Genomic DNA, 22935 nt, shown 5'->3' on the forward strand with positions numbered 1-22935 from the left:
AGTTGATTGTTTTGCATCTGCTTATCAGCATGAGATGAAATCTAAATAAAAGCGAACGCTGAGCTAAGTATTTATTATTTCAGTGTTTCATTTATTTTTCTTTGTGATACGACGCGGAAGTTGCTCAGTTATAACCATCAGGTGAGTATTATGCGTGTGCCGAGCTTGGACTTACTCCGAACTCAGACTAACTCCAATGGCGATGCCAATCAATAGAGACAAAATATATTTTTTAAAGATCCGATTCATTATTCCTGCGGTTCTTATCCGACCGATGACCGCAGGTTAAATGAATAATTGTTCAGCAGACCCGGTTAAGCACTCGCCTGAGACGGTTTGGCTGATTATCTCAGTGCATACAGACATAATATTGCATTTTGCCAAAATTTAATTTCTAGTCGTAATGGAAGAAGGCCACATGTGCCCTGCCGTTTGAACCAAACCCCGGCGCTTTTCTCCTGAAAATGGCGCATTATTAGGTTAAGACAAGTTTTATTGCATACACTTAAAGAGAAATCCGAAAAGCACATAGATAGTATCACATTTGAATTTATCCGAAAGAAAAAAAAACATGTTTGTCTGCATATCGTCGACAAAACAGCGTGTTCTTAACCGATTACATGGACGATTACTTGCTTCAAAATTCAATAAGTGCAGCAGTCAATCTGAAGTCACTCGATCTCGGTGAAGTAAAGTGTTGCAGCCTCGGGCGTTACGCCGTCGTTATTGCGGTGCAGTTAAGGCGGCCTGTCCTCAGATACAACTACACAGAATGGAAGGCTGGAGCTAAAAATCTTAAAACCCAACTCGGGGATCAGTCCATTTTGCTTTGAATTGAAACTGACACAGTGAAAGCAATCCTGTTGGCCATGTCTCTAATAATTGCACCGGCCGGGGAAAAAGGAAGCAACTTGTTGAGAATTTCTACATGCAGCTAAGCCCAAGAGGTAGGCCTAACGGGGCGATTTTTAGCCATTTAATAGATTGCATCGACAAAATTCAAGTGCAATCTGTATAATATGTTTTTTTACTCCAAAAAGACACAAGGAGGCAAGAAACAGGAGTGACCTCCCGATAAATTGATGTGCAAATTTCTAATGAAGGTAAGTATAATGATGAAGGGCCATAAGCTATTAGAGGATATTGTTTGATACAGAATAACCGATTAAGTGGTAAATTTCCATTTTCTGAATTTCATGGGGATCTCAATGTAAAAAGAATATATCAAAATTGTGAATGATACAAGGTGAAGCTGTTACGAATTACATGTAGTTACTATTGCGTAGTCATTTTGATAAACCGATGAAAACTTTTATTAGTTGTTCGGAACGAAAAAGGTAATACGCTCAGTTGTCTCAATTAAACAATTCTGTAACTTTGACGGAGACCGCAAATGCGGGTGAGAAAGAGAACCGTGTATTTTTCTTTCAAAACATCCTTATTATGAACTCAAAACATTACGTACAATCCAACCCAGTTAAAAACACTTAAAGTTTGTTTACCGATTTGATGTTTTGTCTATATTATTTTCAGTAGCTGTTTTTATTCACCGATGTAAGATCACAAAAACAATGCTTAGATATACTTGGGTGGGTTACACAATATGACCTTCTCTTACGTCTCTTTCTAAGTGGTATTATAATATGACAGAGTGCACGTAAGCCAGAGTCAACATAGACCAGGCGTCAGAACCCGAGACACCATAACTGTTCTCTCCCCCTCTCCATGTTTGCACCCAACAGAGTTTCAAGTATTCGTCTCGATGCTTGTGCACCGCGTTATTTTGGCACGCTTCTTTGCATTTTCCATCAGCCTTCCGGTGTTTTTTGTATTTTCGAAGTCCTGATAGGGTTGCTTGACGAGATTATTTGAATAAAGGAATTTTACAAAATTCAAGAACCTCTATCCTGCACGTTCCATATTTGTGGTTAGTCTTGGTTGAATTTGAGCCGCGTTGCTGTTTGCAATCATGTAACATTAGCGCTTCCTTGTTATTGGCTATTTCATTCTTTAGGGCCAAGATAACTTTTTCACTTTTTTCTTTTAATGTGATTTAAATGATTGCGGTGTGCCTTACAGCCCCTTCACTGTGGGCGAATGCTTTTACTGGTTTGAATAGTCAAATTCTCAAATGAATGGGAACTCAGCTTGCAGCACAGTGGCGACAGTTACTTATACAGGGACAGCCGGAAAGCGAACACTGGGGTATTGCGTTGATGCACATGTTGAGCAAGTATTTGTACTATTTTCGACATCAAGAAAAATAACCACACTTTTCTAGCACGGGCATAAATGGGTGAAACAGCACGCATTGTCTTCCGGAACGCAGGTACTACGTCAGAATTTACAGATTGTTTCGACGAACGCCACGGTTACTTCCTGGTAACGCGTTTAGAGCAGAATTCTTTCATTAAGCCTTTCAATAGTTTCTTTTAATTCCTTTTAAATTATCTTTTATCCCCAAAGAGACTGTAGGCCTTGGAAACGATATATCTATTCACACGGACACGCCTAATTTCCTCTTCTGTAGTACGAAAAATGAGCTTGCGTTAATAGGAACTTGCATTCCTTCGTCAATTAGTCCATTGCGAAATGTTGCATTCCATTACTATAGATTTTATTTTTCGTACACTGTGACTTGCAAGACGATGTGAAGCTCTTAGCCTCTACAAAATGTGACGAAGAGTTTTCAACTCTATGAATTAAAAAAAAAACTTAAATCAGCGTTACTACCAATGTTGTCATTTTGAGAATGCAATTTCTAAAGAATAAATGTCCATATATTATCCTGATTAAACCGGTGAAAATAACTCCCTCGGAGTTTTTTAATAAGAACCATCAGAGACGCCGGCTGCGCGTCTGTGTCTCGCAGAGAATACGTCTCATGGATGAAAATCCGTGAAGAATATCGATGCAAATTCGACATGGCAACCTGGCATGACAGATTGGATATTAGGCATAAGACTCTGGTCCCGTGAATCGTAATTGTATGATTTTTTTCATCTGAAGTGTTCATTTAAGGCTGTTAATATCTGCTTTATGTCTCCTCCTTCCTAGTGCACCACAAACTTTCATAATCCCATTCACAACAAGAAAGAAGGGAACAAAGAATATTGGTTGTTCGATATTTGGCCAAACAAGGCCGCATTTATTATACAACCCCACTAGCTTTAATTCGGGGAAACTTGCCTCGATTGCATTCAACCCATCCCTGGTTCACATTATGGCTAAGCAGTCCTCCATCACCGATTGTAATCAACTTCCATAATAACAAAGCCTGTTCACATAATATGAGCCCAGCAGGGTAGGCAAGTTAGGATGCACTCTGGAGTTCGTTGCTGTGAAAATGCACCGTGCGAAGCGGGGTCACAAACAGTGTACGTTGCCATCATTCTCAAAATCGTGCCCACGTACAAGCTAGATAATACGTACGCTGCTTTATTAAGAGGTATACTAGTAGTAGCATGTCTGTTATTGTAGGTAATAGCCTTGTTTCTTTTTTCTAATCGAAAATCATGCTGACTAACCAAAGAAATGAAGTGGATAATTTTGATATGCGGCATGATAGTAAACAATAATAACGGAGCTATTCAATAGGTTGAAGTAAAGCTGTAGCCGATATTCCCAAACTTGCTTCTTAAAATTGGGTAAAAGGGCGACGAAATGATGCAGCTCAAGTACATACCCCGTTACTATAATTTTTTTCTGAAACAATAACTTCTAACAACCACAGCGTCATATGTATGCTGATCTTAATGCTGATCTTGCCTCCAAGCTACTATTGGCTCACAATTTTTAAAGGAAAAAGGTTCATCTGTTAGGGACCAAAGAGGATGTACATTTATTCCTTTTACTTTTTTGCATATTAATCATTATTTATATCATATGTGCCACTATAAGAACGAAACCCGCGCAATTGCAAAAGTAATACACGTGCATCTCGTCTCTTTGAGCGCACGCAAAAGTAAATGATTAAAATTCGCAAAACCACAAATGGACACTTCGGTAACTGCCACTTAAATGGCAAGAGGTAAACAGTTTATTTCACTTAGATGCTTGCCCTAATCAGCACACGCCTAAGCCTGCTTTGCCAATAACCCGAACAAATTACGATCTGTCACGCTTGAACGATCATGAAATTTCAATAAACCCAGTGATCAGATATATGTCAAACGCACATCGATACGAGCAGATATTTACTTTTTAACCACGCTAATCTTTGATATTCCATTTAGGAACATTGTAGGAACACGCAATTTGACAGGATATCTCGATATTTGGAAATGCTGTATAGACACGTTCGAAAGTTATTGATGAAAATGGTTAAATGCACATGAAAAAGCAAAAAGAAAAAAAAAGCTTAAAGTTTTACTATAAGATGTGTATCAGGCTTTGGCAACTTTAAATTAAAAATGTGCTTGTGTTGCACTTGCAACCTTTTACGGTGTCTTGGGATGCTTCATGACTCATAAACAAGTGTGCTGTATATGTCCACCAGATACTAGCTGATTGATGGCATAAATTACATGCAAAATTCTCACTTCATAGAAAAAAAAACTGTCAAGTATTAGCCAGAGACATGTTTGTGGTCATCTAACGAAAAATCATTTTGTGGTGTCGCTGGAGGGTAGAAAACGTCCATGGTTCATAAACAAGTTGTTTGTGAGACAAAAATACAATCACGTATTTACACGCGCATTCGCCGAGATGTGAACATTCTCCTCTATTCTTATTTTACTCATCCCGGGTTTAAAAGATATCGAAAATTCTCTTTTGGGACTTGTTTCATATGAAATATTCCAATCAAATGAAATTTTGTACCCCTTTCATTACAGGAAAAACATATGTTAGTCTGTATCTAAAGTTTCAGACTAACGCTCACTTTATCTATTTGAACTACTGTGGATTTATCTTGAAATAAAGAAGACTAAATTTGAGATCTAAAACTGGGACCGTTTCCCGTCTATAAAATGTTTTGGAAAACTGGTGTAACGAAACTGAGGGTCCGTGTAACAGAAAGTGCCCTCCATATAGTTATAATGGTTAGGGTTAGCCTGACCTAAGTAGGTCAAAATCTAGGGCGAGGCTCACCTGTACAAATAAATGGGAAGCGGACTCTCTGTTATGGGGGGCTCTCTGTCACATTACACCGGTCCCTGCTGATAACTGGAATGAGGTGAAGGTCTATTAAACCCAGAAAATAAGGGATGCTTTTTATCGAATTGGTAACGCTTCTATGTGTGGTCGGACTAACACGTGTTAGCTATTGAATTGTCGCTCTAATCACCTCTTCTCTTACCTCATGATATTATAGGAATGCGTCATGATGCATGGTAATAAACGAGTTTATCCTTTGTTTGGTGCTGTTGTCAGAGATCGCCATACCTGGATGTCTGAGGAAATGGCATGAAATCGTAGCAACTCCATCTGGTTGAGCCAATTACCAGGACTCATAACGGTTCAGTAATTCTAGATAAGTCATTGCGCATCCTTGTCATAATCGTGACAGCGTGACCTTGATATAAAGCTGACTGAAATATCTACTCCAGCGATTGCACGTACAAAGATGCTATTAAATTTCTGAGCATAAGAGGAAAATTTGATTCCATCACAGTCCAACATATATGTTAAGGGCACAAAAATAAATAAATAAATGAATACCGTGATTCCAAAAATATCAGTCATTATTGCGTTTCCATAACAAAGCGTGAAGGTGTGCGTTTGAAAAATCTAACTTAAAAAGATTGTCAAGTTTCAACAGTGAAATTTAGGGTGACACCAACGACATCGATATTTTATTTAAATTTCTCCATGTGTTAAACTGATAAGTACGAATTTCAGAAATGTATCATTTTAATAAAACGTATATAGCGTTTCATACAAGTGCAGTTGTACAGAACGTCGTTTGTCAACTGACATTTTGGTGGGTGAAAAATTAAGGAATTTGGTACATTAAAAATCTGGTATCCGATTAGTTTTTTTTCCATTTTTTGTCTATATCCTCGTATAATCAGTATTCATACAATTAATCATCATAGTACCATGCTGCCTACAAAGTAATGCCGAAAAGAAATACGTCGTATAAAGAAAATAAGACAGATTATGTGGTAATGAAAAACAGAGATCGTGAGCACATGAGCTAATTATTTGCAACACGAAACCATCGATCTTTATCTACAATAAATCAAAATGACTCCGTGTTTTTAAATTCCGTTTACCCTTATAAAACAGAAACCAATCAAAAGAACCCAAATTTCTTTTACAGTTTGAGTCATGGAGCTCTGCCAGCGAACAAAGAGAATTTTGAAGCAGTTTGTGTGAGATCTGAGTGGGCCAAATGGCGGGCAGTGATCGTATCTGTTAACCATATGATTTGTAATTCAAGATCAAACCCAAATTGATTTAAGGTTTGATGAAATATTGCTCAAATAGGCCGACCTTTTCCGGTTATATTGGGTACGGCGTAAGGCCTGCATGTTCAGAACATCACTTACTACCATTATCAGCATGTGTGTGTTTTCTTAAGTTCAAACTAAATTTATGCACTCGGATACTTTGCGGAAACTTAATGGGTCGAACATAAAGCCATGTTTACTCTGTTGCACCTATCGGTAAACTAGTACTAAATACTTCCGCGAAAATCCCGCGGCGCAAACTTCTGTCGACCATAAAGTGAATTTCTGCAGAGTTTGCAATTATCTAAAGTTGCCTTTTTATCAGATCATCTCTTGTTTGTCGGTTTCTTCAAACGACTCTGCAAGAGCTTCCTCAGGGCTTCGTGCCATCTACACGGTTATGCGTCTTAAGCGTAAAAAAAGTGGTGTTAAAACGTAATTATGGATTCGGCCGTCAAAATTGCTCTAAATACGTGGATTGCAACAGATGAGGTGCATCATCAGCCTTTCTTTCGCATAATTGTACCAGATCCACATCTGTTGCTACGTACTATCTGATGAATTTTGAAATAACCATAGGCGTAACCACGTAATTTTTTCTAATTCAAATTGAATGCTTCTTTTAATGTGATATAACTTATTACAGGAAACGTAATAGACAAAGGGGTGCTTCGAATGATACTCTCATTTAAGTAAGGGATCTGGTTTACTTGATTTTTACATGGTTTCCCATCCCATGAGTCAAGCATGCGTAGTGTGTCCCACGAACAAGGTTGCTTCTTTGCTAAGTGTCCCTGTATACAAATCTGACCAAAAATGTATTACCATGGTAACATGAGAATACATTTTTGATCTCACTGATGCCGATCTGCTCCAATCGTAATTGATTTTATAGTAGATTTTTGAAATTTGTCTACAAGAATAACTGTAGTATAGGTTTTGATAAGACGGTGGGTCTATTAGCCACCGTAGGCTTGAGCACTTACGTTGCCACCTAAGAAGAAAAACAATCATTTGCCCGCAAGTTACAGAATCATGGCTATTTTTTGTTTTATGTTGTTTTGCGATAATAGCCTATAATTTCCTTTTGCTTTCAGATAGCTTCATTAGTATCTACCCTATACCTCCTTTCAACCATCTCATTAATCTTGAGACACATTGTTATACGCCCCATTTCCCCCTGAACTCTCTTTCTAAATATGGCAGGAGCGCCATGAAAAATGCTCGTTAACAGTTTTTTAATGAAAAAAATATATTTCTCGATGGCGGCAGAGTATAAAGCGCGTGACATTTTGCTGAAGAGCTTGCCGTCTGGAACCGAAGGTCAGAGTTGTTCTAGAGACGATTGCTTGGCACTTGGAATGATAACCACAAGAAATTAAGACGGACACATAAAGTTACATTCATCAGGGATATTCGTTCCAAAGACGGTATCAGAATTGTGTATGAGATAGGAGCGTTTGGAAGTCATTGGGGAATGGTCTTTTCTCATTGATAGAGATTTCTCGGAAAATTATATGTCCAATCGCATGTAGTATCTGATGTTTTAATTTTTCACTCTGAGTCAAACATTTGCCAGGACAAAGTGAATTATTTCAGGGTAAATGACTCTTAGGGAGCGTTCAAATTGGTACATTTTGGTTTTATTTTTGCTTTTCAAATTGAAAACGGTTTCGTTTTAATGGGATGTTTACAAAAATGAAGCACTGATTGTACTAATTATACACTTTTTATCTTCCATAGCACCAATCTACTCGAGCCTTCTTCCAAATTGCATCTGAGCTCTCTGAAGACAAAGATGGATACTATAACTACAACGACTTTTCTTACATCCAACGCGGGCCAAGAGGGTGCTGCGCTATTACCAACTGTCAAGGAACCTGTTGCAGCGCCAATTTTGAACATTACTTCTCTGAATGCGACGAATTGCAGCGTACCGGTTCGAGTAGAATGGCTCGTCAGAACGGAAATTGGCGTCCTCGGTGCTGTGTTTTTTATGGCCATATTTGGGAATGTGTGCGTTCTGGTGGCGCTGTACCTGTACAAGAAGAAACTCTCTCGCATGCATTACTTTATCATGCATCTGAGTATTTCTGATCTCTTGGTGGCCGTGTGGAACATACTGCCCCAATTGGCGACGGACATTACATTCAGGTTCCAAGTCAGTAATGACGGCCTTTGTCGAATTGTCAAGTACTTTCAAGTGTTTGTGCTATATTTGTCGTGTTACGTCTTGGTGATGACCGGGGTGGACAGATACTACGCCATTTGCCATCCTCTGTCTAACTACGCTTGGAGCACAAGAAAGGTTAACACTATGATAGGCATTGCGTGGGGACTGGCAGCTTTAGTCAGTACTCCACAATTAGCCCTGTTCAGTTATAGGGAGGTCTCCCCGTATGGTTGTGGAATATACGACTGTACTCACATCTACGAATTTCTCCCACCATGGGTGCTAAAGGCGTACATAACCACATTTGCCATTCTACTCTTTTTTATCCCCTTGGTTATTCTGATATTTGTATACGGACGTATTTGCTGGGAGGTATGGGGAAACCCTTCAGGAAGACTCAGCACCGGCAGCAGGAACTCTGGCACTGCAGCTGTGACATTTAATTGTCCTTCTTCGATTCCTTCGGGGAATGAGGATGATGATACAACCACCCCTAGAGCACACGGCAGAACGAGGCTATCTCGGGCCAAGGTCAAAACGATTAAATTAACTTTTACCATTATCATCGCCTATGTTGCCTGCTGGACACCATTTTTTGTAATTCAGTTATGGTGGTTGTATGATGAAACAGCGCCTGAGGGAGGTATTGCATTTTCACCCAAATGATTATTTAGGTTTTACTTTTATTTAATTTGTTTAGTTATTTATAAAATGGTGTTATTCGTCGATATTCCCTGGTAAAGGCATAACATAGCTTATTGAGTTTAAATCAAATAAGGGTGTATAATCATAATAAGTTATTTAGTGTCTGCAATCGTGCCAAGTCTACATGTTTAATAATTTTTGGTGTTTTTACACTTTAATATCCCCTCAAAATCAGGACATAACGACATGCGTCTTTTTCCAGATGCTGCTTTCGTGGTAATCATCCTATTAGCTAGCTTGAACAGCTGCTGCAATCCATGGATTTATTTGATATTTAATAGTAATCTTATTCGACAAATCCTGCCTTGTCCGTCGAAAAGCTCCCAGCGCGCGAGCTCTCACAACTGCAACCGAACCGCCGCTGACGCGGGCTTTCACCCGCTGCCTACTTCAAGTTACGGGCAGTCTTCTCGGAGGACTCGCTTCGACAGTCGGTCGTCCAGTCTCACTTCAATGTCAGTGCTGACAAAGACCAAAGTCGTCATGGACACGGACATCACTGGACTTAAACTGGGGGTCGCGAAAAAAAGCTCCAACAGCGTCTCCGGGGTGTGACTGGAGGATTTCGAAGGGTTAGACTGACGCGTCAGTGGTGTGAATTGGTCCCTTTTTTTCATTAGTATGAACTTTACAAGCTCCAACTTTTAAATTAATTCTACGGCTGTATGCCTTATCTGTATGTCAGCTCCATCACTCAAACAGCGCACTCTTGATAGTGAGGAAAATGGACTTTTTCATTAACGTACATGGATTTTGAAAGGATTCCAAGTATTTCATAGAATATTACTGTGAAAAGGACAATGTCGCATTTGTTTGATGAACTATATATGTCTCAACCATACAAATTATCTTTGATTTGCATTATGTAACTAATATATTTATCGTTTTGTCGTAAAATGCGGTTTATAGTGCTTGTGCCGGTATTTTCTTTATCAAGAGCAAAGAACTTAGTGGAGCGGAACAAGCATTATTTACTCCTTATATTAAGTTAATTTCCTTCATAAGCGTTGAATGTATAACATATTAACAGTAGGCACGAACTTTTTTGTTTGCATTGAAACAAAATAAATGTCAACAATTTGTAGTTTCTACATTTTGATTAGTTTCGACTATTCCGGTGTCGGACCACCGCTGCGGATAAAATTGCTAAGCTTAACATCTCAAATTAAATATGAATATCACAGTCAAAGATTGGCATCCAGTTGTATTCCAAATCTACCCAAACGAGATTGAGATTGGAGTTCCGACTGGGGAATATTGAAATGGAAAAGACCTTACTGCTTTTCTATTAGTTCTAGATAGTGTAAATATGTATGCTCGTGCCAGTTTCCAACTGATTTTTAAGGTTTACGTTATTTCATCAACAAGACTGGGTTCCCATACCTAGATCAATCTAACAGGATCGATCCATCTCCGAGGAGTTTCTCGCTAATTTGCTTTCAGCTTAAGCGGCTTAGATGTCTGGCACGCCTACTGAAGCTGCTAAACGATAATTAATTACCCTCTAGCAGCTTCAGTAGGCGTCGCAGACATCTAAGACGCTTAAGTTGATTGCAATTTAGCGAGAATCCCCTCGGAGAAAGATCGATCCACAGTTAGTACGATAGGGTCTGGGCATGGTCCCTAAAATGCCCATAGAAGAATTTCTAAAGAATCTTTAAAACAAACTTTTGCTGTTCAGAGAAGAATTTCATCAGCTGTGTTATGTTATAAGAATAAAGTAATTTTTTTTCAGTCAACAGCTTAATATTGGAATAGTTTTTAGCTGCAATATTTCAATGTCTAGCAGAACATCTTCATCAGGGAATGTGGCTATCCAGGTACCTTTCCTAAGACAATAGGTGTGTGTGTGTGGGTGGGGCAAGTATATCGCCTAAATAGAGGCTAGTAATAAGAACGTCCAACTACTGAGAAAGTAATCAGAGATACAGTTCTGGACACTAAACTTTACAGATATGCAATTGGGTAATTTGTATATTTTCTTTTTAATTTAACCTTGACGAAACTCAGATCGCAATTTCGCCTTGGTGAGTTAGAACCTACCTTGATTTCAAACAACTTTGAAACGCACGCATGCATAAAAGACATTTTTAATGTGCGTAAACCTCAAAATGTCTATAATCATTTGATCACAAACCTGAATGATTGCACTTCGCAAAAGTTTTGCATTTTAGACTGGGTTCCCATGCGTAGATCGATCCATCTGGATTGGTCAAACTCCCTGGGGAGTCTTACTAAATTGCTATCAACTTAACCGGTTTAAATGTCTGTCACGCCTACCGAATCGGCCCTTAGTCACGACCAGGATCTTTGACGTGCTCTTCGAATTAAATCGTCTAAAATGGAATGCCTCATAACCACTTGTAATATCATGAAATGTGCACTGTAAATCAAAAACATTGTAATGAGTACCGAGAGTCCTTTCTTAATATGTACTTCATCTGTCTACTAGCTTCTTCGGTCTGTATTGCTGTCCCTGGCAAATTCTCCATTTTTTATACAAAATGTTCCCAACTTCACTTGTAAACCAAACAATGTATTGAGCATTTACTATGACTGCATTCCCATAGATTTAGATCGATCCATCTGGATCGACCTAACTCCCTGGGGTTCACGCTAAATTGCTGTCAGCCGAGCGCGCACTACAGTTAATACCCCCTTTTAGTAGGCGGGACAGGCATTTAAGCCGGTTAAGCTGACACCAATCTAGTGAGACTCCCCAGGGAGATAGATCGATCTAAAATCTGTGCGAATGCAGTCTATGACATTGAAATTTGTATTAGAGACCATTCCCAGAGACTATCGTACTAACTTTAGATCGACCAAGGGGACTCTCACTTAATTGCAATTAACTTGAACGGCTTAGATGTCTGTCACATCCACTGAAGCTGATAGGGGGTAATTAACTATCGTTTAGCAGCTTAAGTAGGCGTCCCGGACATCTAAGCCACTTAAGATGAAAGCAATTTAGCGAGAAACCTCATGGAGATGGTCCCACCCTGTTAGACCGATCTAGGGACAGGAACCCAGTCTAAGTGTCAGAAAAACTAATAAAAACGGCATGAAAATAATTGATCTGGAAGCACCCCCTTCCCCGAGTCCCTTTCCTGTATAAGATGCCAGATTTATTTTCAACAACACGTGGATTTTCATTAAATCAAAAATGACCGTGTCCTTTTCTCAAACTGAATAACCGAAGGCAGTTTATTGATGAAAAGAGCAATGCGCCTTGAAAACTGAACTTTCTTGGAACATCATTTTAGATTTGCACCCCTGACTTGACCTTATATACCGAACGAGTGAGGGATTCAAGATAACGAAGAAGGGCGTTTCAGTGAACGCTGGCATTTATCTTAAAGATAGACCAGCGTAGCGTGCGAGGGTGGTTATATTTCACGGTCAATTTAAATACTCATTCCACTGTTTTTAAACTCCATTAAACACTGTTTCAAACTCCTTAATTTCCACTCCGATGCCTAGGTAAAGGAATGCTAATTTATGTCAACAAAGAACCATGCGGTTTTATTTAGGACTGAAGTTAAAAACCTTAAAACATGGAATGGTAGACATACTTAAATGCAATCAAATCAAATGTTGAGATTCAGCGTTAAGTTGCCCTTACAATCGGTAATGAAGCCATTGCAAAACGTTAAAGAAGCGGCAAACTAATTAAAAACTGTTGCTAATGGCATACATCCTTTAGATTCATTTTATTAAGTTATGCTTTCCACCCGTTTCCAGTATCGACAGAGGCAAGTGTATTCTAAGACTGGGTTCCTATGCCTAGATCGAACCATCTGGATCGACCTAACTCCCTGGGGGTTCACGCTAAATTGCTTTCAGCTTAAGAGGCTTAAATGTCTGTCACGCCTATCGAATCAGCTAGGGGGGTAATTAACTTTCTTGCATGCTCGGCCTTGCCCATAGCAGATAGCAATTTAGAGAGCTCCCCGTGGAGATACATCGATCCAAATATCTGTGGGAGTGGTCCCTAAAACACAGGATGAGGCTTTCACTTTGATTATGTTAATCTAAATGGGTTGTATAGGCTGTCTGAGGCCATCTTCATGCAACTCTAGATTATAATTTACTACATGCAACAATCCAAGCGTTCTAAAACCGAAATCGGTAGACCTGTAAACAAACAAATCAGCATAACATCTTGAAAAAGCGATGCAAGCGACAACACATTGAAGTCAAAATCTCACATCTGTTTTTGGGGTTTTGGATAGTGGACTTCATACAACTGAGGTTTTTGAAAACTTCTGAAGTGCAGAGCAAAAGAATTACCGCATTTTCTTTTTTTCTCTTCTTGCTTAAAATATTGTGCGTTATAATGATGCAATAGTTTGTAACCCTTAACAGATACCCCCGTAGTAAAAAAATCAACGCGACGGTTACCATCAACGTGAGGATTGTGTGAGGATTGTTTTCCTTCTTTGTTTGTTTCTTTGCATTATTTTTTGGGAAGCTATGGCGACCAATACTTTTTTAATTGTTTTCTTTTTTAAAGACTTATTTATTTTCATTACATCAATTTCTTTGTTTTCGAAAATCCTATCTTGTCTGAATTACAAACAGCTTTGGCTTACTCGATTTTCCGATTTCTAAGTACCTTATAACTTACAATAGATTGTGTCAACAATGAAGTGGGCAACTGTGGCTAACTCGATTTTTGGACTTCTGAGTACCTTATAACTTACAATAATTTGTGTCAACAAAGAAGACCTCCTGTTTGAAAAACGCATGAAATTGTATTTAATTTAAATTCAAATGTCGTTTGTTTGTAATTCTAGTTCATATATGATTATAAAATTATATTGAACCGCCAGTTGCTGTTTGTCTTCCCTTGTTTCCGTCCTTTCAAAAGAACTAAATGGATAAATTTTATTTCGCCTTCACCGCGAGTTCGAATAAATGAAAGACTTCTGAGAATACTACCCACATAGTGTCTGCTGCAATATTAAAAATAGAAAACCAGTTGACTTCATCTAAGCTGCCATTAGCTCTTTACCTAGCTAAAATTAATATTTTAGCCATGCAATTTAGCTATAATAGAACAATACAAATTGTTTTAGTGTAAAAGCTTCCTACATTACTTCTTGTATTAAATCAATTCAATGCATTTCAGTTCCTGTAAATCATTCTGTTTAATTTTATCTTAATGTTTTCCTGTATCATGGACAAAACACTATGTATAACAGAATAATGATTTTTCCTATAAATGAGATGGAAAACTCTCTTAATGCATGAACATTTTCCATGCTCATTAGCTATAATAGTATAATACAAATTTTTTTCATTTAAGTGTTAAAGCTTTCTACATTACTTCTTGTATTAAATCAATTCAATGCATTTTAGATCCTTTAAATTATTCTGTTTAATTTATCTTAATTTTTTCGTGTATGATGGACAAAAAACTACAAGAGGATAATGATTTTTCCTATAAATGAGACGGAAAATTCTCTTCAATGCGTGAACATTTTCCGCTTTAATTTCTACATGTAGTTCGCGATGAGGTGAAATACTGATTTAGTAGACTTTTATCGACACCAGGCAATTCAATCTTTCACTGATACACATAAAATAGAAAGAGCGTGTTGTGTAAGCCGGGCTAGTTAGATCCCGAGGTAAGTTGGTCCCTCGTCAATCTATGAAAAGGTAACTACAGGTACAAAATAAAATAAAAATGATCACTTAGGGACCATTCCCACAGATATTTGGATCGATCTATCTCCCTGGGGACTCTCACTAAATTGCTATCAAACTAACTTGCTTAAACGTCTGTCACGCCTAGTAAAACTGTTAGGGGGTAAGTATCTTTACCCCTAGCTGATTCGGTAGGCGTGACAGACATTTAAGCCTCTTGAGCTGATAGCAATTTAGCGCGAACCCCTAGGGAGTTAGGTCGATCCAGATGGATCGATTTAAGTATGGGAACTCAGTTATAATCCTGTAAATTGACCGTATCCAACTATGACAAAAAAACGTCGGTTGCAAACAAGCTTTACTTAAGCTGCGAGTACACATGAAATATTTCTGTGTTCAAAAGTAATTTTAAAACAGATTACAGCAAAAATATTTGTTCGCAGGCGTACTTCTTCTGTGGTTGTTTGACGGAAATCTATAAAAAGGTAGCTGTACGGTTTTGATGTGGCTTCTTTATTGATATCTATAAATTTCTTTAAATGTTGTAAAGATACCTGATGAGACGAGGCCCTGATCTGCGACTGGTCACGAGGAGGTTTCATAAGAACTAAATAATTGCGTGTTAAGCGAAATTGTTCTGGCATGATTTTCTTTGGGAAATAACGTGTGGGTAATGAGAATGATCGAAACGTTGTTATGATGAGAATTTCGTAGGAAAATGAACGAGGAGTACCCTTAAGTATTCTACACAGGTTGCTGATGTTGACACTCTCTATTGTTAACCGTAGTAGCCCAAACAAACAAGAAACTAACCTCTCCGTTGTTGACACACTCTAAGTCATGTAAGTCATAGTTGCCCAATAAAACAAAAGAAATGCAGTCTTCATTGTTGACGCAAGCTATTGTAAGCTATAAGGTACTCAGAAATCCGAAAACAGCGTTAGCCAAAGTTGCCTACTTCATTGTTGACACAATCTATTGTAAGTTATAAGGTACTCAGAAATAAAAAAAAATGAGCAAGCTTAAGTTGCCCACTTCATTGTTGACACAGTCTATTGTAAGTTATAAGGTACTCAGAAATAAAAAAAATTGAGTAAGCTAAAGTTGCCCACTTCATTGTTGACACAATCTATTGTAAGCTTTAAGGTACTCAGAAATTCAAAAATTGAGTAAGTCATACTAGCCCAAATAAACAAAATTTACTTCTTTATATGCCTGGACGCCCGCGTGCGCGCTTTACTGTTTGTTGTGTAAAGCATTTAGACATACAGTAATATTAGATACGTTTCTGTACAAGGGCATTTGAGCAATCAAATACGGGCTGTGTCCAGTGCGTATCTTAGCTAAATTGAACCCGCTTATCGAATCATCCCAATAATGCACCGGAACAAACTTCAGTGCAAGTGCACTTTTACCTACATGTACATGTATAGGATGAGACGCAGGTGAAAATCAAAACAGACAAGATAGAATTTTCGAAAATAAAGAAAATGACGTAATAAAAATAAATAAGACTTTAAAAAGAAAACAATTTCAAAAAGCATTGATGGCCATAGCTACCCCCCCCCCCCCCAAAAAAAAAAAAAAAAAATGATGCAAACAAACAAACAAACAATCCTCACACAATCCTCACATCTATGGTAACCGTCGCGTTGATTTCTTACTACTTACCCCCTTAACAGTGATTATAGGAGCTGAATTCATCGGATCGACAACTCACAAAAGGCTTTCTGGAAAAGTATACGTAATGGTAATGCATTCCTTTGATATTTTCAAAGACAATGGGGACAAACCTTTAATCGTCAAAGTCGTGCTTAAGGCCGGTGATAGTAAAAGGACCAAAGTCATAGAAACAAAGCCCTGGGCTTATAAGTTTTTATAAAAAATTAAAACAAACTTCCCAAAAGGCCAATTAAAGACGGGGATTAAGTACAGTGTCCAACGGATGACGCTCTGGCGCCAATTTGAGGGGAAAAATGCCGTTTTCGGTATTGGGATTTTCTCTATAACCAAGACAGCTATTCAAGTGATTCAAAAGGCCTCATAAAGCTGGGTGAAAGCACTTCAGCGCGGTACCAGGGAATTGTCTTTAACTATTTACTTTTGATTTTATCATCTTTTACGTTAAATTACCCCATATTACAATGGCTTATTCACTTCAAAAGGCGATATCTTTCAAACAAACAATTTTCTCTTAAACCCCTGATATCATGCTGTAGTCCACATTCCTAACAACAATAGGTGCAACTTTTGTAACGATCGGTTGCTCAGATAGTGAGATATACTTGGCAGCGATTCACTTATCTTGTCAATATAGAAAGCTGTTAAAACAGCCAAAAACGTTCACAGGTTGGTTAACAGGGCTTATTAGTCAAATGCTTAGCTGGCAAATTTACCTGTTATCGGTTATACGATCAGCTGGAACCATTGCTTATTGTCATCTAAATATATTTTGTTTGGGTGCTTTGAAGGGGCAGAAAATCGTGCTTTTGTTACATTTTCCGACCACTCGTTAGGCATGTAAGCGTGCCGCCATTTTGATTGACAGCTCTGGAGAGGGCCCTAGCCTTGTGATGCCCAGTAGGGTGTCAAGGATATGTAGAAGGAAGCGCTAACAAAGGCGATTACGTTTAACCGCAATTAAGAGGTGTGAAGTTGCATTTGAACGTTTGAATGGCTCTTCCTCGGCAATCGAGTAATTTTACCTGAGAGATTCCTTCTTTGTTATCGGCAAAGTGATCAGATAAAACTGTGTCGAGAGCAAGTGTCCGTCACTTGTGTTGATACGAGTTTTTTGACGGGTAACGCTGCAGGATTATTTTGCACGGCACTTGGTAGTCGTCAGATCAACGGAAAAATCCAGTGATTACTTCAGAGCGGTCTCGCTCAAAATGCCAGCTAAGATAAAGGGGAGACGCTCAGCTGCACAAGATTCAGCGGTAAAAGTGGCTGAGAGAAGGCTTTTGAATAAATATTTTATTTTTACACACATGACACTTAGACCCTATTTGCTTTTTACCTGCTAGCCTTGACTATTCTCGGGGTCTTTTTGTGATTTTCATTTTTGGATACTTGAACTCTTTCTTCCCGCTTGATCAGTGATTTTGAAATTGTTTTTCTCCAAATATCGCAAAATGCAAAGCCGCTAACATGCGTTTTTATTTTTATTGTTTTAATCATGCTGTCAACCTTTGCTTGGATTTCTCTTGTTTGGCCATTCAAATCACAATTTTTCGCGTGTCTCTCAAGCTCCATGATATCATATCTTGGAGAATAAAATTTTATTTTGTCAACATTAGATTTACCTTTTGCAAACGGCGACCAACAATCATTTCCGGTTTCGTAACGTGTCGCAGATACGCTCGACGATATATATCGCAAAAATTAAAGGCTAGGCTAAAAGTATCCTTTTTTAGCTTTTTTTATTTATGTTTTTATCGATTTTTCTTTCATTTGTCAATTAATTTAGACGTTTCGATTAACTCTTTCACCCATTTATTAGGTATACAGAAATCAGTCATCCGACTGAACAAATAGGGCCGGTTTTCCCCAACCGCCACGCATAGGCCTTACTCTCAAAATTTTCCTTCTTTCCTCTGGAAAGGGACTTTTAACACGAACTTTTCTCTTCCCCATAGTGTACTAGCTAGACTTCTTCGCTGCTAAGCTGATGTAAGATTTATGACCTATTACCGCACACGTAATCGGCTTATAACTCATTAACTGTGCTCCGACCCCCTCATGGCAACGGCCCTTAGTAACAGAGGCGTGGCTTAGTTGTCAGCCTGACTGGGGCGCGTGCCGGTTGAAAAACTCATCAAAAGACGCATTTTGCGATGCAAATTCATAAAAATTATTACTTCCAACGTTAGATACTTTTTTGATTAATATAAACACATAAAAAACTCAAAAACACGATTTTAAGCGTATTTAACCCTATCACCGACCTGTCAGATGCTGTAATAATGACATGAAAAGACGTAAATTGTAAGCTCGTAGACTAGACCGAAATGCCAAAGGATGAAAGGGGCAAAACATTCGATTCTGATAAGCTTTCAGAGCACTTGCCTTTATTCTAGAAATCCGATGTAATCGATATATCCAAAGACAGTCAAAGCTTAAAATGAAAGTACGAACTATTGTTTACTGAAAACTTTCGAACTGAAATACTGGTAAGGACGCCTGCCAAACATCTGGCTTGCGATAGCGATTTCGGGTCGTACTTAATTGACGATATCTCGGTTAGTCAGCAATGAGTGATACAACCACTGATAATTACTACTTCTTTTTAACAATTAATGTTCCAGAGCCTTAGGGACCATTCCCACAGATATTTGGATCGATCTATCTCCCTGAGGATTCTCACTAAGTTGCTGTCAACTTGACCGGCTTAAATGTCTGTCACGCTTAGTAAAGCTGTTAGGGTGTAATTATCTTTACACCTAGCTGATTCGGTAGACGTGACAGACATTTAAACCAGTTTGTTGACAGCAATTTAGGGAGACTCCCCGGGGAGTTGAGTCGATCCAGGTGATGTGCAATTAACCTGCTTGCATGTATTCTTCAGCAGCTGCCCTCTAAGCATTTTTCGCAGCGTACGATCCTGTGGCAATGATAATGATGCATAAGGCAACTTTACTTCATTCTTAATATCGATACTCACCATACCGCATCCAAGCGGAATGAATCCTCAAAGGCAACTGATTAATTGCTCCTTGCTCCAGTGGTTATAATTCACCAAATAATTGTCTTTAACATACCGATTTGACGTTTCCAACAAGATTGGCAAACGTACTTAAAACTTCTGTAAAATACAGAAAACGTCGGTAAATGACCATTTTGCTATTAGCAAAGCAGTTAAAACTTGTATTTTTTTAAAAACAAGTTGGTCATTCTTAATTGTTAAAAAAAATTTAGTCCGTAACATTAAAAAAAAACATTGAATTTTGACTATTTAGAAAGCGTAGCAATCGACTGACGTTTCAACAGATTTACATCAAGAATTGATTTCCACAACACATTCTTGCATATGTATATATGCGTACATACATAAGCGCCTCCACTTCTAGCGTCACAATATTTTAGTTGTCCCATCCGTGGCGTAATATCAAATAAAAGAAGACGTAAAACAAGAAATTTCAGTTTGTATGAATTTTATTTGAAATGCCACAATAGAATGTACAGTACAAGCTACAAATGAATTGCGATTATTGAATGACACTAATCAACGAGTTTTAAAACATGGTCCCTAAAAACAAACAAAAAAGTAAATGGTCTACAGCTTAAGATATCTACAACATTACTTCGATGTATCAACAACAAAAATTTAAAATCTTGAATAATCATGGTGCAAAAATAGCACAGCAGGCAATTTTTTTTTATAATTGTACATGAAAAATAGATCGTAACAATATACATTTTACTATATGTACTCGGTTTAAAAAGCATTATATTATGTCAAAAGTTTTCGGGTCTTACCCATGTTGCCTGGTAAGTAAGCAGACAAGAGACCCTATACTTATCTTCATATAATTAATTGTCTGCCTGCATAGGCAGATCAATCCAGGGACGGGGGACGATGTTGGGGGGGGGGAGCATCCCAAAACAAAATTTTGGACTTAACCCCTTGACCCTTTCGTTAAGAGAATAAAAGACAATCAATGTGGCCAAGCACCACAAATTGCTTCCAACATATTTCCAAAATTTTCCTGTGCAAAGGGGGGGGGGGGGGGGGGAGAGAGAGAAGGGGGTCTCCTTATCACATCTTGATATCCTGGATCCAGCAATGGCTTAGTGAACTGTTACACAGTTGATGTCTTCTCTATCCCTTTACATTATCAGCTTGAACCTACCATGTCAACACAATTCAAGGTTCTTAATATGTGCTCCAGCAACATCAGGATGCTGCGTTTTTTCCCTAAACCTATCTACATCATCCATGAATCATCTACCAGAGGTTCTATAATAAAACTAAAACAATCTATATAATGGCTTATGAGATTAGTTTTTCAAAATATCTTGGATGTACAGCATAATTGGGGATAAGTAAGCATACTTATATAAATGGCAAGCAGATTTTGATGTGAACTCCTATTTGAATTTATTCTCAAAACTCCTAATTGTGACTAAAAAAATCTACAGAGGCATGGCAGTCATCGGTAGCTCTTATATAGTAAGGTAAGCATAAGGCCCGCATAAGTCTACTGGTGTTTAGGGTCTTCCATAGGGTTCAACAAGACTCACTTCATTTATTCAACCTAAAATAATTATATATATATATATATATATATATATATATATATATATATATATATATATATATATATATATATATTCACACTACACATAGTTAAAATCTGCATGGATCACCAAATCAAATTCACAGACAAATAATCTCTAGCTTTCTACAAAACTTATCCAGTTGCCAGTTATGAGGGGTTTTTTCCCTCCTGTGGAGGTCAATGACCGATACTACAAAGCGCAAAAAATTGTCAAAATACATCTTTAATTATATAAGACATGAATACAGTTGATTTGTTGAGCAATAATAACATTTTCAAAAGCTAATTGTACTGTCTATCCATCATTTACGATGCTCTACACTACACAAGAGTTAAAGGTATACTGTGATGAAAAAACGGGTTAAAACTATCCGTTAGGTGCCCAAAAGTCATTTTTGAGTAATGAAAAAAAAGTTCTTACGTTTATTTAGTTTTTAAAGCCGATTTTATGCAGGTGTGAATGTAGTTTATGATACTCCCGCGTGGTGGCGCTTTAAGGCGAGTGACGTCACTAGCGTCAAGGCTCAGAAAGCCATATTCGATTCAGCTATCCGCTTGCTAGCAGTGCAAACTAAAAGCGATACACGCAATTGATCACTACATGATCATTTATAAATTCAAACTTTTGAAGATAGATACACAAAAGAAGATGAATTCCCCACGTGGTTATCATTTATTAACCAACAAAATACACCAAAACTATGTTAACAGTAAAGGTTTGGAAGCAGGGCAGCGAACACAGTTTTTCACACATTGCCCATCTGTCGCGTCGGCTGAACGTTCTTATCCCGACTGATAAGAGAAAGTTACCTAATACATGCTGGTGTGACAGCTAACATTATTTTTCACACCCGTGCAGTTTACCAGTGTCATTCCGGGAGAGCCAGGTCAGTGGACAAAAGGCCAAAGGTATCGGACTGATAGCATCGGACACTACATTTCACACCTCTGCAACTTACCTCGCTACTTCTGCCTTACACGTGATCAGTGCAGCAGTATGTCGAGTAAAAATTTGATTCCACTATCATGTTAATATTAACGTTTTCACTAACATAACCAAAAAATTCGACAACGTAATTCTGCTACGAACTATTTTTTGGGCTCTAGAAGCTGCTCTCTTCTTCCTTTCGACGGCCGCATCATGCACACATCCTACAGGTAAGACTCTCGTCGGCAGCGCTCTGGCATTTACTGTCGCATTTTGGTACTCCGAAAAATCGAATATACTGGGTACAGCATCATCTTTTAGTTTTCTCCGTGCTTTTCCACCGCACAATTCAGCTCGCAGGTCACGTACGAAGCATTCCGGCTCGAAGTGGTCGCTACAGATCCTCGCGTGTTTTGACACTGTGCTGGGGTTTTTTAACTTCAGAGAATTGAGCCAAATTTTACGTTTAGCGGCATCCGCAGGCAGGATATAATAGCAGATGTCTTTCTTATTGTAACCTACATTACGGCACCCGGGAGCAACACAACTTTGTGGCATTTGTTTTTCTGACACCTGGATGTTTAGTCGCCTACTGCATAGTATATACTATTACTAGTACAGCTGTGGGAAGCTAGTCCACGGGTTACGTCACTAGAAACTGACCAATCAGAATTTTCTCATCTAAATCTCATCTTTTCTCTCTAAAACTTAAAAAGAACAATTTTTTGACGTGGATTTATAGTTTTTATACTGTAAAAAAAGCAGTGAACGCTATGTGTTCCTAGAGCGCAGTAGGCCTTTAAG

At 38.3% G+C, this 22935-nt stretch overlaps 1 protein-coding gene across 2 annotated transcripts; it reads left to right on the plus strand.

The window, feature by feature from the left end:
* Positions 1-559: 559 nt before the first annotated feature.
* Positions 560-10550, plus strand: LOC106181451 (cephalotocin receptor 2-like). 2 transcript variants are annotated; one of them, XM_087007204.1, is made up of 3 exons: positions 560-1103; positions 8139-9211; positions 9476-10550. In XM_087007204.1, the coding sequence occupies exons 2-3, from the start codon at positions 8194-8196 to the stop codon at positions 9826-9828; spliced, it is 1371 nt and encodes a 456-aa protein (XP_086863330.1). In that variant the 5' UTR covers positions 560-1103; positions 8139-8193; the 3' UTR covers positions 9829-10550. The 2 variants fall into 2 exon arrangements, with proteins under 2 accessions (XP_086863330.1, XP_013421283.2); XM_013565829.2 differs by having other exon boundaries at positions 560-947.
* Positions 10551-22935: the final 12385 nt, after the last annotated feature.

The sequence above is a fragment of the Lingula anatina genome, chromosome 2 (genome assembly GCF_051362555.1).
Source record: "Lingula anatina isolate TDL-2025a chromosome 2, LinAna3.0, whole genome shotgun sequence".
Lineage (NCBI taxonomy): Eukaryota > Metazoa > Brachiopoda > Lingulata > Lingulida > Lingulidae > Lingula > Lingula anatina.